Genomic DNA, 18,273 nt, shown 5'->3' on the forward strand with positions numbered 1-18,273 from the left:
TCCATCTACTCCTTAACTGAACATTCACTTAGGTCACTGCATCTCGTAACACTTGTGGTTCCCTTGAGACCACTCTGAGTTCTTAATTCAAACAACATTCATGCTTAAAAATTTGACAACTAAGGAATTGTACAGTGTCATCATTTGGCATCAGAAGATAGGTAATGCACAAGAGTCTCAAGGCAACAATATTAATTTTTAATATAAAGTAGAACTGTGGAAGCTCTGAAGATAGAAGAAATACACAACTGTGTTTCTTTTTCAAGAGTACTTAATATTTAATGCTTGTTCCAACTACTGACACAGAATCACAAGCCTCCTCCACCCCACAATTATCTGATTTGGACCTACCGTTACTCCAAAGAAGTTGGTTTCATTCATAGCGTCCAGGAAAATTTTGCCAAGTTTGTGATTTGTGTAGTTAAAATCTTCAATTTTTTGGTGCTTGGTGGTGGCATTCAGATACTTCATTGCCCGCTGCAGGGTCTTGGCAATCACCCATATTCCATCATAGGCATAACCATGAAATTTGCTGGATTGTCCATCACCACGCTTAGCATTGTATTCCTTTTCATACTGCTGTGGAGTCTGCAGAGGAGAAAAAACTGTTTTACCTCAATACTTAACATGTTACAGAGTTGCATCCAAACCAACACCTCAGACTGCACCCTCCTATTCAGAGACATGCATGACTAATACAGAAAAGGCCGCCAAAACAAAAATTATGAAACTAAAATTCAAAAAACGTGCTGCCTGACTTATAAAACTGCTGGTGAGAGTGGGAGAAAGATCTAGAAGAAAGAGAGACTGAAAGCAGCTGTGCTGCTTCTCTGTATGAAGAACAACTTGCTTTATATTGCTTTTGTACAAAAGGCTTTAGTTCAATCAAAACTACCAGTGTACTAGTGAACTATAATACTTGAACAGAGAATAAGTCTGTATCCCTGCAAATTATTGGTCTGATTACACTTTACAGGATAATGCAAATCAATCTTTACTTAAGCAACCATTTGCTTAATATGAAATTATCTGAGTGGCAATTTGCCTATGTTTTACAAGTTCACTACATTCTTGATGGTGTGCTCTCTTATGATGAGTTGCCTTTCAGTAAAGTTGCCTTTCACGCTCACTCAGCAAGGCATGAAAGGCACATGGAAAAAAAAATATGAAAAGCAGCAAAATCAGGCATGTTTATTCATTGGTCAGAGTTTGTATGGATTTGTTCTGTGATCAGATGTTATGTGCTTTATGGAAATACCACATATTTATATATTAAAAACAAGCCTCACCTACTGCCCCCTAGTTCTGAAAGGCACAAATCATCATTGAAATTAGCTGTTTGCAGGAATAGGTTTAAATATAAAAGTTTTCTCTTTCTGTGCTCAACCATTTAACTTGACATGACACAGCACTATACAGCAATTATAATTCAAGCTTTAATGTACATTTGGCTATAATGTTCATACAGAGGGAAGACAGAGGACAGATTTGAAGCAAGGGACTTTAGTGTTTTCTCACCCTGTAGAGAATTTGAATTGATTTTTAAATATTTAAAATTGCAAACCAGTGAAAAGATGAGACTAACCATGATGCCTGCCAGGTCTCTTGGTAGAAGAATCATTTAGCTTCACCTCCCTTCTTAGTGCTTTATTGTGCCAACGCACTGGTGAGACAACTGGTGGTATAATAAAATAGATGGAGGAAAAATACTAACCCTTCCTGATATAGTCTTTGATGTTTTCGAGCTGAGAGGCTCAAAATCGACTCCAATATAACCTTCCATGGCTGCGAGAAGATTTTTACTGAGACACTGTGAGGAATTAATCCAGGATTCCCACCAAAGATTTTCATACCACCCCGGAATAATCCACAGATATTTGCTGCCATACATTTCTTCATCATAAGCCTGTAAATAAAGAAAAACAGAAAAGATAATAGTCATTGTAATAGAGGTATTGAACATAAAAGCAATTGCTTTCTGTTAGCGTTTTTTTCCTTATTAATGAAATTATGGCATAATCAAAGGATCCACAAGTATTTTGAACAGTTTAGAGTAGTCACTTGCTAATAATGAAGACTCTTTTCTTGAAGCCTCCTGCCTTTAGAATACAGGAAATTAGAAGAGAATTTACTAAATCCTGTTCTGCTTTCAGTAGATCATTTCTTCAAAAACAGAAAACTGAAACTATATTCTAAAACCAGCGGACTTAAAGAGGAACACTGGCAGAAGGCACAGTTGTGCACAGAAAATTCTTCATAACACAACTAGTACATGAGTGATAGGACTGCCACCATGCTACCACATTTAAACTAAGTTATTATCACCCTTATATCAACCTAAAGACTACATAAACTAGGATTAGGTTAAACAAGAAAACTTGGATCATAGGCACCATCAAATCACAATGTGGCAAAGATGGATTAGATGACTGTGCTAAAACAGAGACTGCAGAGTTTCTTCTAAGGAGCATGAATCAATAGTAAATTGATAAAGCAAAATCTTAGTGATTTCTTTTTTTTTTTTAGGAAGAAATTTCTTCATGTGAAATTCTGTACTGCTTGAATACTGAATACAGCCCACTGTACTCCAAGATACTGAGGTGGTGGTTATCTCTTTTCAATACTTAGCAGATATACATAACTGGAAACAGAAATACTTTCTTAGTCAGACACATATGCTGTTGTACCTAAAAGCTGATCTATTCACAACAGATATTCTTTTTCATTGTGAAAAGTGTTCTAGGATAAAATTAGCAAGTTTTATCTCAGATGTTTCTCTCACTGTCTTGCAACTAGATATTTTTCTTTTGACATTTCAGTCAGACTCCATTTCAAAACAGCACATTTCATGCTTCTTGGGATCCTAATAGAAGCAATACTGGAGATAGAAGGCATAAGACAAAAATTCCAATTTTCAGAAATACATGGCACAAGCTTAGAGCTCTTAGCAGGAAAGTGGTAACATTTTCACAGAAAATATTACAGAAGGAGGAAATTATAAGAATGCAAACAGGACATATTAGTCATTCAGAAATAACTGTTTTGAAAAGTATCCCAAAGATCATACAAAAAGCGTATCAGATTTATACATGAATAACAGAAAATATTAAATAGGGCAACCTCTTAAATATGTTAATACCTAAATTAAAAATGGGCTTTAAATCTGTGAATTCTATTATAGTGGTGCCAACTCAGTTCATAACTGTATTGTGCACAAAGCAGATTTGTTTGGCCACTGGTTACAGGAGCTTTTGTTCAGCTATAATCAAATTTAATGCGTTTGTATACAACGCTGTTCAAAGTCCTCGTGTCTGAAACCTCATGTCTTGCATGTCATATCGTACTGTATTGGGTTTCTGTGGCCTGGTCTTGGTAATGGGGGGGCTACAGGGGTGGCTTCTATGAGAAGCTGCCAGAAGCTTCCCCCATGTCCTACAGAGCCAATGCCAGCCAGCTCCAGGGACAGACTCACTGCTGGCCAAGGCTGAGGCAATCAGGAATGATAGTAACATTTTTGTGATAAAAATAAGAAGGGAAAAAAACCTCCTTGTGCAGATGAAAATTTAGCCAGAGAAAAGTGGAGTGAGAACATTGGAACAACCCTGCAGACACCAAGGTGAGTGGAGAAGGAAGTGGAGAAGGTGCTCTAGGTGCCGGAGCTGAGGCTCCTGTAGCCTGTGTTGCAGACCATGGTGGAGCAGCTCCAGCCCATGGAGGACCACGGGAATGCAGAGATCCACCTGCAGCCCATGGAGGAGCCCATGCTGGAGCAGGTGGATGCCCAAAGGAGATTGTGACCCCGTGGGAGGCTCAAGATGGAGCAGGGGCCTGGCAGGGACCTGCTGACCCATGGAAAGAGGAGCCCACACTAGAGCAGGTTTTCCTGGTAGGACTTGTGGCCCTGTGGGGGACTCATGCTGGGTCCTGTGCCTGAAGGAACTGCACCCCATGGAAAAATGACCCACATGGCAACAGTTTGTGCAGAATTGTTGCCTGTGGGATGGACTCATGCTGGAGAAGTTTGTGAAGGACTGTGTTCCATGGGAGGGACCCCGCAGGAAGCAGAGGAAGGACTCCTCTCCCTGAGCAGTGGCAGAAACAACTGACCGTAACCCCCATTCCCCATCTCCCTGCACTGCTGGGGGGGGGGAGGAGGAAGAACCTGGAAGGAGGGAGAGGTGAGGAAAGGCGTTTTTAAGATTTGTGTTATTTCTCATTCTTCTGCTCTGATTCAGTTAGTAAAAAATTTAATTAATATTCCCACTTTGAGTCTGTTTTTGGTAATCAGTAAGTGATCTCTCCTGGTCCTTATCTCAACTCATGAACCCTTTGTTATATTTTCTCTCCTCTGTTCAGTTGCAGAGGGGAGTGAGAGAGCAGCTTCAGTGGGCATCTGGCATCCAGCCAGGGTCAACCCACTACACTTACTTATTCCACAATCACAGAACCATAGAATATACTGAGTTGGAATCCGCAGAAATAGTTAGTCTTTCTCTTACTCATTAATTCTACCCTTCCAGAAACACATCTGCTTTTGTCCTCCTGCCCTTCTCCACTCCTGCCACAGCTATGGCAACACTGCATCCCAGATCCACGTGGGTGGAAAACAGCAATCCCATCTTGCAGTACTTCCTTAGGTAAAAAGAGCTTCCATTACACAATTAGGTTATTCAAGACCTTTCAGTGACACAGTGTCCTTTATTTGACAGTTTTCAAATCACTAAGGACACAAACTGACACAGAATAGTGCTTTTAGAGAAGGACAAACTTATGTAGCTTCCCCCTGCTCTATAGAGATTAAAGTATCAAATTGTGTGTTGCCAGAAAGTATTGGCTGTGAACTATTCTGAAATTAGAGCTGTTGGAAATTTTCTGTTTGCATAAGCACTTGAACTGTTTCCTGCATAATCTGTGAATGCCCTGGGATATGTGATGAAAATTGAATGTTTCAAAAAAGCCAGGAACTCCATCCTGGAAATGAGGGATCATTCCCAACATGGGTGCACTGAAAGTCTGGTTGCATTTTCACATTTCTGCAATAATTTGGTTTAACAAAAACCAAAACAAACACTTGATGAGCTGGTAGCTCATTGTTAGAGATATGGTGACATGGCAGGGCTTGAAGGGTAGTCTGGGGAAGACAAAGGAAGGAAGAAAATCAGCTCCTCTGTGGCTTAGTACCATGACCATACAGTCCTTTTTCTAGTGGTAGCACAGTTGATAGCATTCAGTAACAGTGTTTGGGTTCCAGAAGACTTAACTGCAAAATACTGCTTTTTACCACCCTTTCCTCCCTGTTCATTCTGTTAAATGGAGATGATTTTGATGCTTAAAAGATACAATCGCTTGAAATACGTGGACCTTTGCTGAACTGTCTGAATGCATGCAGACCAATTCTTACAAGTTTTAGTTTCTAAAGGAAGATTTTTTAACACACAAGAGAAAGGTGAGGAAGGTTTACAAGTACTTTGTACCACCAGAACAGCATATATCTTCCCTACTTTTTCTCATGCCCTATGTAGGCTGCAAAGCTCTGAGTTGCTGTCAAACAGCCAGGAAACTGTCATTGACAATTTTTGCCCTTGTGAAATTGAATTTTTATTTTTCTTTTTAAACTTTTTAAAGTTTAAAAAGACAGATTTGTGCTTCAATTAATAAAGAGATGCTTATTTACAGCAAAGAAATTTCTGTAAGAGATCTTTCTTATATGTAGTAAACAATTACTGGCAACTTGTTGATTGCTGAAGTATTAGGTTTTGAGCAAAAAACTCTAATTTCTATTCCATGAAAAACATCAAATTCATCCCACTGAGGTGGAAATGACATTACAAAGCTAATATTTCCCATAGAACTTAAATTGCTTACTGTGTTTCACACTGGTGTTAAATGAATAGCTAAGCTTATTTAAATCATTGTAGGAAACACCTCCTAATATTCACTTTGGCTTGAACCAGTCCTGTCCGGTTTTTAAAGTCTGCCATTGAACTATACAGTCTTTTAGCACATTTATTATGTGGATGTCAGTCCCTTCCAAATAACAAGCAATACAAGAGGAAACGGTCTGAAGTTGCACCAGGGAAGGTTTACATTGGGTATTAAGAAAGATTTCTTCACTGAAAGGATTATCAAGAAACAAGGAAGTGGTTGGGTCGTCATGCCTGAAGGTATTTAAAAGATGTCGTACTTTGGGACACAGTTTAGTGGTGCACTTGGCAGTGCTGGGTTAATTGTACTTGATAATCTTACACATCTTTTCCAACCTAAATGATTCTATGATTCTACATAAACTCAAATGAATGGATATCCTGAGGAAACCTCGCAGCACATGACTGTTGAATCCCGGCAGAAAAGTGAGACAGACTTCAAAGATTTTACCACCTACATAAGTCATTAGTAAAAAATATTCAGGTTATAACCACAATCAGAAAAAAAAGAATAAAGTTTGCACTCGTGAAATAACATCTTCTTTTAATAAACTCAAAGCCTTTCTCTGGCTGACATCAGTCACCCTGCAAAATATAATAGGGAATCTATAATAGGGAATCACAAGTGAAACCTACCCAAAGATAAACCTGGAAAAGAGGGGTTAAAAACCTTGACATATCTAAATTATTGTGCTTTTAGACATATATCTGTAGGAGTGCATGAGTCAACAATATATTTTATGACTAATAACAAGCTCTCTGACATATCGTAGTGCATTAAAATATAAATGACCTACTTTGAAGTGCCCTCTTCTGCATATAGTCTCCTTCTGAAACTCTCAAATAAATACATTTATACAAGTCTAAATACAAGATCTCTCAAATTTATCTAGGCTTCAGAAAAATCCACCTTTTTATTTTTGACACTAATGTACTTTAGAAGCAGCCATCATTCTTCAAACTGCTCAGAGTTACGCATGTCTCCCATGATCATACCAAACCATAGCCACAGAAAGCTCTGGTGGGCATTTGTATGAAAGAGACATCGTCTCCCCGAAATCCTTCAGACTAGAGTGATGCAGAGGAGAGGACAGCCTGCTTCTCCAAGGGCTTCCAGGATTTCTTCAGTGGCCTCACATGCATGTGGACTTAGAAAAGAATTATAGAGGAAGACAACTAGAAATAAGGGGCAGAGGCATAAATGAGATCAATCTCTTGCTAATGTTGGATTGCAAGACAATTCTGACCAGGATCCCTCAGCTGGGGAAATGCAGCCCAGCTCCAAGAGATCTGAAGAGGAGATGGGCTGCGAAGGACTATTCTTTCTTCCAGGAATGAAAAAATAGCATATTATCTCTGTCAATCCAATTTAAATGCCAGAACAAAAAGATCTATATACAAAGACCTAGAGATGAGAAGAATGAAAAATAAAAGAATACTTTCCATTTCCTTTTGGATGAAAACAGATTTTGTTCCTTCCAAATATACTCTAAAATTTACTTTCCAAATTTTGCCACCAACTGGGACAGCTGCTGAGTATGAGCCAAAACGCATCTGGGCACACATAGCACTCAAATTTTGAATTTCTGCCTTTCCTTTCTTTTCTTGGGTAGGTAACTGTCTCCCAAAGTGAACACTAAAAAACACCCTCTGAAATTTAGATGCCATCATTATTGCTTTTCCATTATATTTATTGTGTTCTTGAATCATACAGGATTAATCTAACTATTTAGACTAAGAATTCAATACCAATACAAAATTTAGGTCATTGAAATCTGCCTCTTTGGGATTTTTTTTTTTCAGGCAGGTACAAATACAGATCCACGTTTTAATCCTGCTACTTCCAGTGGCAATAACAGCGTGCATGTTTGCAGCACATTCGCACACACAAACAAATGGTGAGGATAGGGAATTTTATATTTGCTAGTGTTACTATATGATGTTAATAAAGAACCATATTTTTTACAAACTAATTAATTTACTTTTGTGTAATATATTTAATATGTACAGCAGTCAGCCAGGAATGGTAACTATACAGTTAGCAACATTTTCAGTAGCAGAAATTACTGGTGTTGCTGAGTTCCGATGTATAAGAACTGGTTTGAATTTCTTATTCTTTCAAAGCTAACCATGCAAAACCGCATACACCCAGACATTGCCACCATAACACAACTCTTAAACATGATTCAAATCTTGCAGTTCTCTGTATCTGCCGCTACGTATACAAGTATTTCCCTGGATCTGATGTGAAGAGAAATGCTTAAATGTGATTTGGCATTTAATTCCTCTACAGGAAAGCAATAAGAAGCAGCTAACCTTGCAGTCCATGCCTAAATTCCACTGAGTTCAAGTATGAAGTATTTTATTGAAAGAGGAATGGAGCTAAGCATGTCTAACCTTTCTTTGGGATATAAATCTTCACAGAACCAAACTCCACGAAGAAATGTTTATGCTCGAGTTACTTTTTATTTAAATGTAGCACATTCTTTATTCTGATAATGCAATTAAATATATTTACTTACACAGCAGAAAACTTTCACAGCCATTTCCTCATCAAACTGGCCAAGGATTATCCGAACATCATTTCCCTGCAGATTGAATAAAATATGTGGCAGTTAAATACAGTCACTTTCCAGATACCACTTCAATTGGCCAGTCAGATCACGTAGGGAGTTAGCACAGATTACAACTGCGGACAGTAGAATTAATAAGGAACTAGTTAACTTTCTATAAATTCAAGAACTTGAAGCACAGCAAAAGAAAGAAGCTGAGGTGTTCGAAGAAAATGATTAAGCAATAGCACTAATTAGAATAAAATTGTGATATTACAGTCAAATATTACTTGTCATATATTACTATCCAATAACATTAAAATATCAAATATTCTTTTGATTCCTTACAAGATTTCTTTTACAATTTTGCATTTTAAAACCAGCTGAAGGTTTACGCTTTTCACTGTTCACATGAAAAAATGCTGTAAAATTAAGAAACTAGATTTGTGAGATAAAATGCCCTGATATTATGCCTGCTTTAATAATTTTTAAAGGTTTTAATCATACAGCATCTTCTCTACAGTCACTATAAGATATTGTCAATCCCCCCTCTTCTCCCTCTTTTTAATCAACTTCGTAGATTAAAAAAAACCACATTTTAAGAATCCATGACTGAAGTCCAAAGATGACATTTTACTTTCATATTTAGAAACATATTTAGAAAGTATTCCTAAATTCAGAAGCATATGCAGGAAAATATTTCTCCAGGAACAAGCAGGGCTAACCTTTTTCTCATATGAAAAATTGCTTCTAACATCTATTAAACACAGAACAGATAGCTTTTTATGACTTCATATTACCTTTTCTTTCACACAAAGGCAGAGTTCTTGGCAAAAGCTTGAGCACATAAAATTTTTCATTTCTTTCATGAAACACCTGGTTAGAATTACTAATAGCTCTTTCCCTCTCCAAGGAAAAAACAAACATATGATTCAGATTGAATTTCAGTGGTGAAAAACATTTCAATTTTAATTAAATCAATGTATCAAAGATTTTTAGTTTAGATAATTCCAATGTTTATTTCCCATTCAGCAGAAAATATTATGATGGGCAGTGCAAAAAGATATTGGAATGCTTCTGCAATAGAATGCATGAAATTATTATCACTCTTAGCATGGTTAAAGTCAGAAATAATGTAATTTTCTTTGCTCATTCTGAATCTGTGCATTTTCAGTAAGCCTGCTTCTCTTCATTTTTATATTTAGCCACAGACTGATAAAGTAATGTAAATCTTATTCAAGTGGATTAAATTTTTTTTAAACAAATCTAACAGGGTCATATGAAACTAAGCAAACAAATTACACAAATTACATCAATAGTATTACAGTTTTTGTAAGGACAATAAATAGATCTAGGAATTATGCAGAAAAAACCCACCTCATCTACTATTTCTATTTTTCACATTTTAAAAATAGTTCTGTCACTCTTGGAACCCCAAGTCTGAATCACTTGATTGCTCTGAACATAAAAATGCAGATCTGATATTTGAAAAAAAAGTAGCAGAGTTTGATTACAAAATAAATGGCACAGTGCCTAATTATTAAACTTAAAATTGAAGAAATTCCATTTCATTTTATAACATGATGAGAACCAATTTACAAAAAAAACAACAACAAAAGATGTAAACTATGTGGCCTCATAGTTTATGAGTACCAAAGACTGTAGTCAGGGTGTAGAGAATAATCCCACAGTGAACATACAGCAATGCTGCCTGCTGGCTGTGCAAAACCCTTCAGATTGAAGTCATAGTGTCTGTGGTGTGTGGTTCCACTCCTTAAGACTTTGCTTGCACCTGATTATCATATAATTTAGTAAGAAATCATGTAACCAAAGAATTGTGTGTTAGAACACAGGTAGAAGGAACTAATTTAGGAAAGTCTGTACAAGAGCTCTTCCTCTTCCATGCATAACATTCTTCCTCTGTGCAATGATGAACTCCTCAGTAAGCCTCTTTCTCTTAACTCTGCTTTTGGCAATCCCTTCTACATTTTTCCCAGATTTGTTCCTGAAGAATTGTATTCAAGATTACAAATAAACCTAGACCCATTTGATGCCAGGCTTGGGTATCCTGTCTCCATCCTGCATAAGATACATTGAAGCTACAAATTCATTCAACTAGATGTAGCTCAAGTCCCTTGCAGATGTTTTATCTGGATTAATAATGAAGTCTGTACAGGTGTGTCAGAGCTGGGTTAAGGTCAGCGCTTGTGGGTCAAAGTATATGCCCACATTATAGTCTTATACAAAGAATACAACAGCCACTTTCTGGGCATAACTTTTTTTGCCCTTCATTCATACTGACAACTGACTATAAATCAATATGATTTCCTGGCAAGGATATACTCTTCCTTTACATCAACCCTCTTGAGCTGATGCAAGTTAACACGGTGGAACTTTCTGGTAGGGATCAAAGAAGTCACCCACTGGATCCCAGGAAGTGTCAAGTGTCTTTCTCAGAGAGTTGTAAATTGCTTGCATGGAGCTAAAAGATATTTGACAGAAGAGTTTTTAATTCATGGAACTAGGCAGGTGATCTACAAGATGATTAAAAACATCCTGGGGGAAGGCAACTCCCAAAACTGCACTTATATAAAAAGACCAATGTTTAGACCATTTGCCAGATGGTGAGCTGTCATATTTACTCTTCTCAGAGATTAGAGTAGCAATATCAGCCTTTAAGCTTTGCCCCTCAGTAAGAAATACATATGTTCCCATATGGAGTAAAGTTCAAACAAGATAATGTACATTTCATTTACCCACAGTTGTGGCAGCCTCTGCATAAAAACATGTTTTAAAAATAAAGACAATAGCACAGCCTCGAAAATTAATGACTCTTTTGCTCCCTTCTTTCTTTCATATAGGTGAGGATATTATTCGGCTACTAAATATAAAGTGTCTTTGGTAGCACCATCAGCCGAGTACTGTAAACCCTGAAAACAGTGAGGATCAACACCTCTAAGATGTACCACCGAGGGATGAAGAACAACTTATCTCCTGCACTGCCATTTCTAACAGCCACAGACATGAGACACTCTTTAGCCTTTTCAGAGTTTTTGAGTGATGCACATTATGCTGGAATAGGCAGCTATTTTTTTCAGCCTGCAGAGCTTCTCTTCTTTGCTCAGATTTTAATCTGTCTCATTTCTAATGAATAACACGACTGTGCTGTATTATAGAGCTTTCCGGAGAAGGATTGCTACAATATCTTATATGCCAGGAAAAGTCAATGTCTTGGCATGCTCTTTATGAAATACCTAAACTGAACAGCTCAGATACTCTGTCTTATTCTCTACCATGTATCTGATAGTCAAGAGGTTATCAATAAATCTACACAAAGCTGGGTAACTTTGACACGTTCTGCCTTCTAAATACCTGAATGTCCACTTGAAGCACTATAGATGAGCCTGACCCTAACTGTGGAATCACTGACGGTGAAGGTGAACTAGAGGATGTCAACTCCCAGCATCATAACACGCTGGCAAAACTTGTTGATGCCTTTTAGTGTGCATGTCACTTACTGAGATTGATGCCACTTCCAAACCTGTTCAAGGCACAAAATTTTAAAATTAATTAAACTTGACTGTTAGAATGAGAGATCATGTTCAATCAGTATTCAATAAACCTACTGTACTTGGAAAATCATTTGGAAACTGTTTCATTGAATTGGAAGTCATATATTGCAATTTTTTTTTGTCCTGCATGCAAGACAAAAAAGTTGGAAGCAGAAGTGTTATTGCTGATACAATTTGTCTGTGCATGTTTAGAATTTTTAAGCATTTAAGTTGATGTACAAAACCATATCCTTTAACATCCCTTTCTGTAAACACAAAAACGAGTTTTCAAGATATCTCTAAGCCTAATTTCACCTTTCAGCTGTGATTCAAAGAGGCTGGGGTCAATGCAGTAGAAACTGTTACTGGGAAAAATATAAAATACATTTCTGCAAATCATACCAGATTTTTCTACTTTCCATCACATAATCATCTATTTCATTAATTTAAACTGTGTTTATGAAAATAAAAGGTATTTCAGTAAGCAGATACCAGTTTACCTACATGAGGTTTACATCTTGAAGAAAAGAATGAACATATTTAGAACTGGATAGCTATGTTCTATGTCTAACCTAATGTCTATTATGTCTGTGTGTACCTAATGACAACTAACCTTATATTTCAGTCAAGAAGAAGAAATTGTCTGGATAATTTCTTATTTGTTATTTTACTAATTTGTTTTGAAGAAGAAATCAAGAGATGAATATATTTTTAGTTGAGTCTTCTGGTCTTCCCTATAAAACAACCCAGTGTGTTGTTGACGCACAGAAAAGCTAGAATCACACCTAACTTTCAGCCTAAGTATATATGCTTATATGAATTTTTCTTGTTATTACATTATCTATGGGTTAAAATAGTTCTTCCTTCATTATTGTTAGTCAAAAATGTGGACTTCACTGATAAGACATACCGGAGTCTCTTCAATCCCACATAAGAAACGCAAACTGGCTTAATCTGGGCAGACACAAATGGTTTCCTGTAAAGATAAACTTTACCCATTAATACTTTAAATATTCCAGTTTACATTTCTAGATTGTGGGAATAATAAAGCCCACTTAATTTACCTTGCTCCAGAACTTTTCCAGCTAGCTTCAGTAGTCTAGTCTTACACAGATCAATATCCTTGCTTTAATTTTGAGGGTTTTTTTTTAATAACAGTTTACTAAGATTTTTGTAACCTGTTTTACAGATATTTAAGTGTTTACAGGATCATGGTTTTGATTGTATGTCAAATGTACTTAGTGCCAGCAACGATTTGACCATCACCATTTAAAAATGCTTTCTCCTGCTGTTCAATAATTTATTGCTGGTTGCACTGTGTGGTAATGCTAAAATATAGTTTTAATTTTATGAGATGCCAGGAGTCTAATAAATCATTATAGTAAGAAAAGGTGGTAAATTATTCTGTTATAATTTTTTTTCCTTTTTTCACCCTATAATTCATATGAAATAATGCAGATGATGTAAGCAAAGAATTCAATCTAAAATGTGTAATGAAGGTAATGGAAAGAGGTTCAATGTTTTTGCTACATTTATTTACCTTTGCTACAATAATTTGCCTTAAAATGGTTCTGGTTCAAAGCCTCAAAAGTTGTCACACTTATATCACTAAGATTGGGGCTTTAGGTACAAATATTAAGCCAGCAACAACTTTCTTTACTTATGGTCACTATTGGGAACTATTAAAAATATTTACTATATGCATGGACCTTCATTGACTTAAGCAGGACCAGGCCTTCAAAATGCCATTTTTTTAATCTTATTATGCAATGGAATGTAATAATATGTCATTCTAACACAAATTTTGTTTCATTAGCCCTCTTCATCGGAAAAAAAAATTGCCGCTTTCTTGTTATTCCTCAAACAGCAGCACATACCTTAAGCTTCTTTACACTTGTGCAGGGATCATTGGAAAAACTCTCAGTATCTGAAATCTCGATGTCTTCACCATAAAGGACGCCAGTCAGATCATTCCTCACCTGTCAGAAGTTGAGAAAAAGGCAAACTAGTGAACTGAGATCCAGTGAGAAGGAAGCAGATGGAATATATTTATCACTGTGATGACAAGTAACGATCTTGAGAATGATATATGAACCTGCATATCTTTTTCCATTTTGTCTAGAATCTGATCAAGGCACTATTCCTTTATGACCATAATCTACTATCAATGGCTATACTATGCAAGAAGTCTTATTATGTGTGGCAAAGAGTTCACAGTAGGCTCCCACTTTGCACCATGGGGATGGATAATTCTCCTATATTTCCTAGGCTGTTAGGACCAAAAACTTTGTTGCAGCCAAGATGATGTTTGAGACTCTATAAAGGCAAAAGACTCATTAAGGAAAATCTTACACATTCTCAAGTACTGATTTGAAACCACTGTCAGCTGGTCCTAGCATGAATCAGCAGAGCTTAGTTTCCAGCATTTAGGGACTGATAAAGCTTAATGAACTCCTTTGTGCCCTCACCCTCTCTTAGACCATGGAGCAGCAGGTGGTATAGGTTGTTTAAAGGTGACACATACAACCATGTACCAACAGATTTTTGCACCTATTTTTTTTTAATAGTGGCAAGACTGTCCTCTTTGAGCTGTGTAATAGCATAAAGAAGCCAGGTAACATATAAAGCAATCTGGCTTACCGATTTAAGGGGTTTGTTTCATATAAATACTTCAAGGTTTTCTGTCTTAATCACTGAAGGTTTTCCTCCAGCCACATGACTGCAAAACTAGTTTCACATTACTATTCCTAATAGATAAGCAAAAATAATTTTAGTCTGTAACATGATTACAGACTGAAATGAACAGAGTGGCACACCAATTTTAAGTTAATAAAATTATGATCACATTCATGGCACTGATTATATATTTAATTTGTTTTTAATGACAGAAATAGGAGAAGTAAATCACAGTGTAAAACAGGTATCTCAAAAGCAAACACAGAAAATAGAAGATGGAAGATATGTGGTATTAAACATGAAAATTTAGAAGCCTATATATCATATGAAGATACTTTTCGATGACCCTCTGTATGGGTCATTTCCTGACAATCATTACTACAACAGCTGCCTTAATTACTTCTTCCATGACCTCTATGTAATTTTATCCCTTTTAACCATACTTTAAAATCACTAAGATGCATTTTTACATTATAACCTTTTACAATTAAAACAAACAGGACATATAAGTAACTTTTAATTTAAAAAATAGTTTATCTTAAAGAAGCAAGTCAGAATGGTCAGCTCACCAACATTTTAGTTAAAACTTTTTATCTTTTTGTGATGTTATCAGTTTTTAAGCTAATTCTGTGAAAATATATTCACTGACAAAAATGATCAGTAATGACTCCTTTTTCTGCTAGTTTACTAGTAAAAATGAATTATTGTTATTTTAGCTCCAACAATGCCATTAACTGCTCCTTACGATACAGGTTTTTCTCAATAAAAAGAAAATCTTTTTTTCTGAAACAAACCATTAGTGATAACAAAAGAAAGCAGACCTCTCTTGATCATAGTTTAGCTAATGTCCAAAATCCTTTTACCTAGTATGAAAGTTCACTAAAACTATCATTTGCTACTGACAAAAAGTAATATTTTCCTTAGCTATCAGCACTGTACTTTCCAAGCAAATGTGTCATATGCTTCTACCCCATACTGTCCTACTTTCTTCTGTACAAGAACATTTTTAGTTTTAGATTTGCTTTTCTGATATTTTCTTGATTTTCTACTGAAACCTATTCTAGTCATTCTTTTAATCTAAAAAAAGACTACTTTAATATTATTCAGCTACTCTGAGCAGAAAACATGATTTACCCAAATACTCTTTAGTCAAATTAGACCATTATTAACGTGAGAACCATGATAAAAAATTCCACATTAAATATTATTAAAATAGATTAACACTTATAGATAGGCTTCAATGGTGGGCATAAAGCTGACAATTACAAAAATTACGCTTCAGACTGTCTACTGATTTGCTGTGACTCCATCCTTTCAGAACTCATTCATGAGCTCTGCAACTGAAGAATACAATTGCATATGTTTGGGTTTTTTTCTGAGTAACATGCATTTAAATTCAGCCATTGAGAAATTTCTCTAAAATGTCCTGGCTCATCTGCTAGAAGCCAAGTCCTCTGTAGCTTTCAGAGCTCATTGAACTACTGATCAACCTCCCAAAAGACGTACCTTACTAGATTTTTATGCCAAAGAAGTTGAAAAACTTTTTCCTTCACTGCTACGATCACACATTTGATATTTTCCAGATGCATGTGTTGTGGAGATTTTGCCAAAGAAAGGTGATTCTTTCCCATTACCCCAACAAGATACTAAGAGCTTTATAAGCAAGGTTTACACTGGTTTTCTAGAAAGCAATGGCTTTCAATGTTCTAACCACTAGTCCGACACGTCATCTTGTGCCTGGTCTGGGGTATTTATACTATATTTCCCAGTCTTTGTTTCCTCTTTCCATACTTTTATTTTCACCATCCTCAGGGTCTTTTCTTTCTTTATAAATACTCTAAATATATAATGGAATGGAAATTTCTGGTTTTCTTTCTACAGAGGTTATTAATTTCTTTCAAATAAATTTAACTACGGAATCTTCTGATTTGGATTTGAGTCCAAAGTCAGAATTTGCAAAGCCTCACCTCCAGTTCTAGAGCTGCCAATTCCTGTTGCAAACATTCCGATTTTGGATGAAATTTGTGAAACTCAGAACACAAAATTATGGATATTTTGTTTTAGCAGATGCTTGCAGTCCTGGAAAGTGGGATCACCAGCAGTACAAGCAGTTTTAGAGCTCAGCAGCAATTGTTTCGTTCCAGCAACTCCAAGTAAAGAGAATTATAGAACTACTATACTTCTGCTTCTTTTTTTGTGTGAATAGGATAATTTCAACTTGAGGAATTTGCTGTAGAAAATTGTAACAAAACCGCATTAAGTTTTTGTGGGGAATCCACAGTTCCTAAGTAAATATTGCACTGACTTATAATACAGAAGTAGTGTAATTCCATGTGATTTTATTCCCTCATTAACAATTTAATGAAGGTTGTAGATCTATATCTGTTTATATCAACTTTGCATACCTTGAAGACAGCAATATTTTATTTTTCCTAAACAGGAACTACCAAACCTGATCATCAATAAAACTGGAAATTTTCACAAATCACTGCTCAGAGACCCTACTCTGTCTCTCAGAGACCCTAGGTGGTAACTCAGAGAAAAAAACATCATTAAAATAAAGACAATTTTACTCTGCCTACAAAGATGAAATAAATATTTTGCCAGACTACATATTTAATCTATGTGTGGTCAACTTCAAAACTTACTGGAGTGCAAATACCAAAGAGCAAGCTCCAAAAAAAAATATTAAGGGTTTGTGTCATGTGTAAGGGACACATTTGCAGCAAGGAAAGGATGGCCCTTGTGCTTGAGGCACAAGAGAAGGTGGGATGCAAGAAAACTGCTTTTTCCCTCATTCTGCCAGAGCTCCTCTTTCACTCAGCTCATGACTGAAAGGTTTTAAAGTTTGCTACCAAGTCTGGCTGTATCTTTTTCCTGTGAAGTGGATGGCAACAATACTTGCCTACCTCATAGCTGCTGTATCAGATTCAGTGATGTTTGAGAGGCAAACAACAAAGTCCCTGACCCTGCACCTGGGAAGGAAGAAATACAGGGGTTTTGATGAGTCAAGAACTTGCACTGCCAAGGAAGAAATTAATTTCTTTAATATCTAGTAAATTAAGAGAGTAGATAAAATAACTAAGTGGATTGTAAAAAATAATGAATCTAGAGGAGATCAAATTGCGACACTCTTGTGCTCTGTATCAGGAGGGGTGGGTGAAGGTTTAAGGAAAGGAAGTAAATGTTGGGGAGAAGCATGCGCTGGCTGCCCCATAGGGAAGAGGGATGCAAGTGTAGTCACAGAGCCCCTGGGCCAGAGATCTCACCAGCCAACACCCCAGCAAAGGGAGCCTTGGAGAGAATAGCCAGTTTCAGCCATGAGGTGACACCTCCATGCAAGGTCATAGCAATAAGGCAGGTCCAGGGCAAAGCTGGGAAGTCCATCCACAAGTCTGGGACAGGACGGGGTCTGGTGAGAACAACCAGAATCAGACACAACCCGTGATTGCTGGGCAGATCCATACCAACAAGACAGATCTGGGAACAAGCCAAGACATGGATCCAAGCCAACAAGGTCCGTGCCAGGCATGGCTGTGATGGAGAGAATGAGAAACCAACACTCCCACA

General features: G+C 36.7%; 1 protein-coding gene across 2 annotated transcripts in view; it reads right to left on the reverse strand.

The window, feature by feature from the left end:
* Positions 1-18,273, reverse strand: part of GABBR2 (gamma-aminobutyric acid type B receptor subunit 2) — a 477,952-nt gene that overhangs the window by 238,358 nt on the left and 221,321 nt on the right. For both annotated transcript variants that reach the window (XM_064659239.1, XM_064659230.1), the window contains exons 4-7: positions 13,905-14,006; positions 8,447-8,512; positions 1,715-1,906; positions 352-588 (exon numbers count right to left, since the gene is read on the reverse strand). In XM_064659239.1, the coding sequence (XP_064515309.1) occupies positions 352-588; positions 1,715-1,906; positions 8,447-8,512; positions 13,905-14,006 (597 nt within the window). The remainder of the gene's footprint in view (positions 1-351; positions 589-1,714; positions 1,907-8,446; positions 8,513-13,904; positions 14,007-18,273) is intronic.

This window comes from Pseudopipra pipra, chromosome 1 (genome assembly GCF_036250125.1).
Source record: "Pseudopipra pipra isolate bDixPip1 chromosome 1, bDixPip1.hap1, whole genome shotgun sequence".
In the NCBI taxonomy this organism is placed as follows: Eukaryota; Metazoa; Chordata; class Aves; order Passeriformes; family Pipridae; genus Pseudopipra; species Pseudopipra pipra.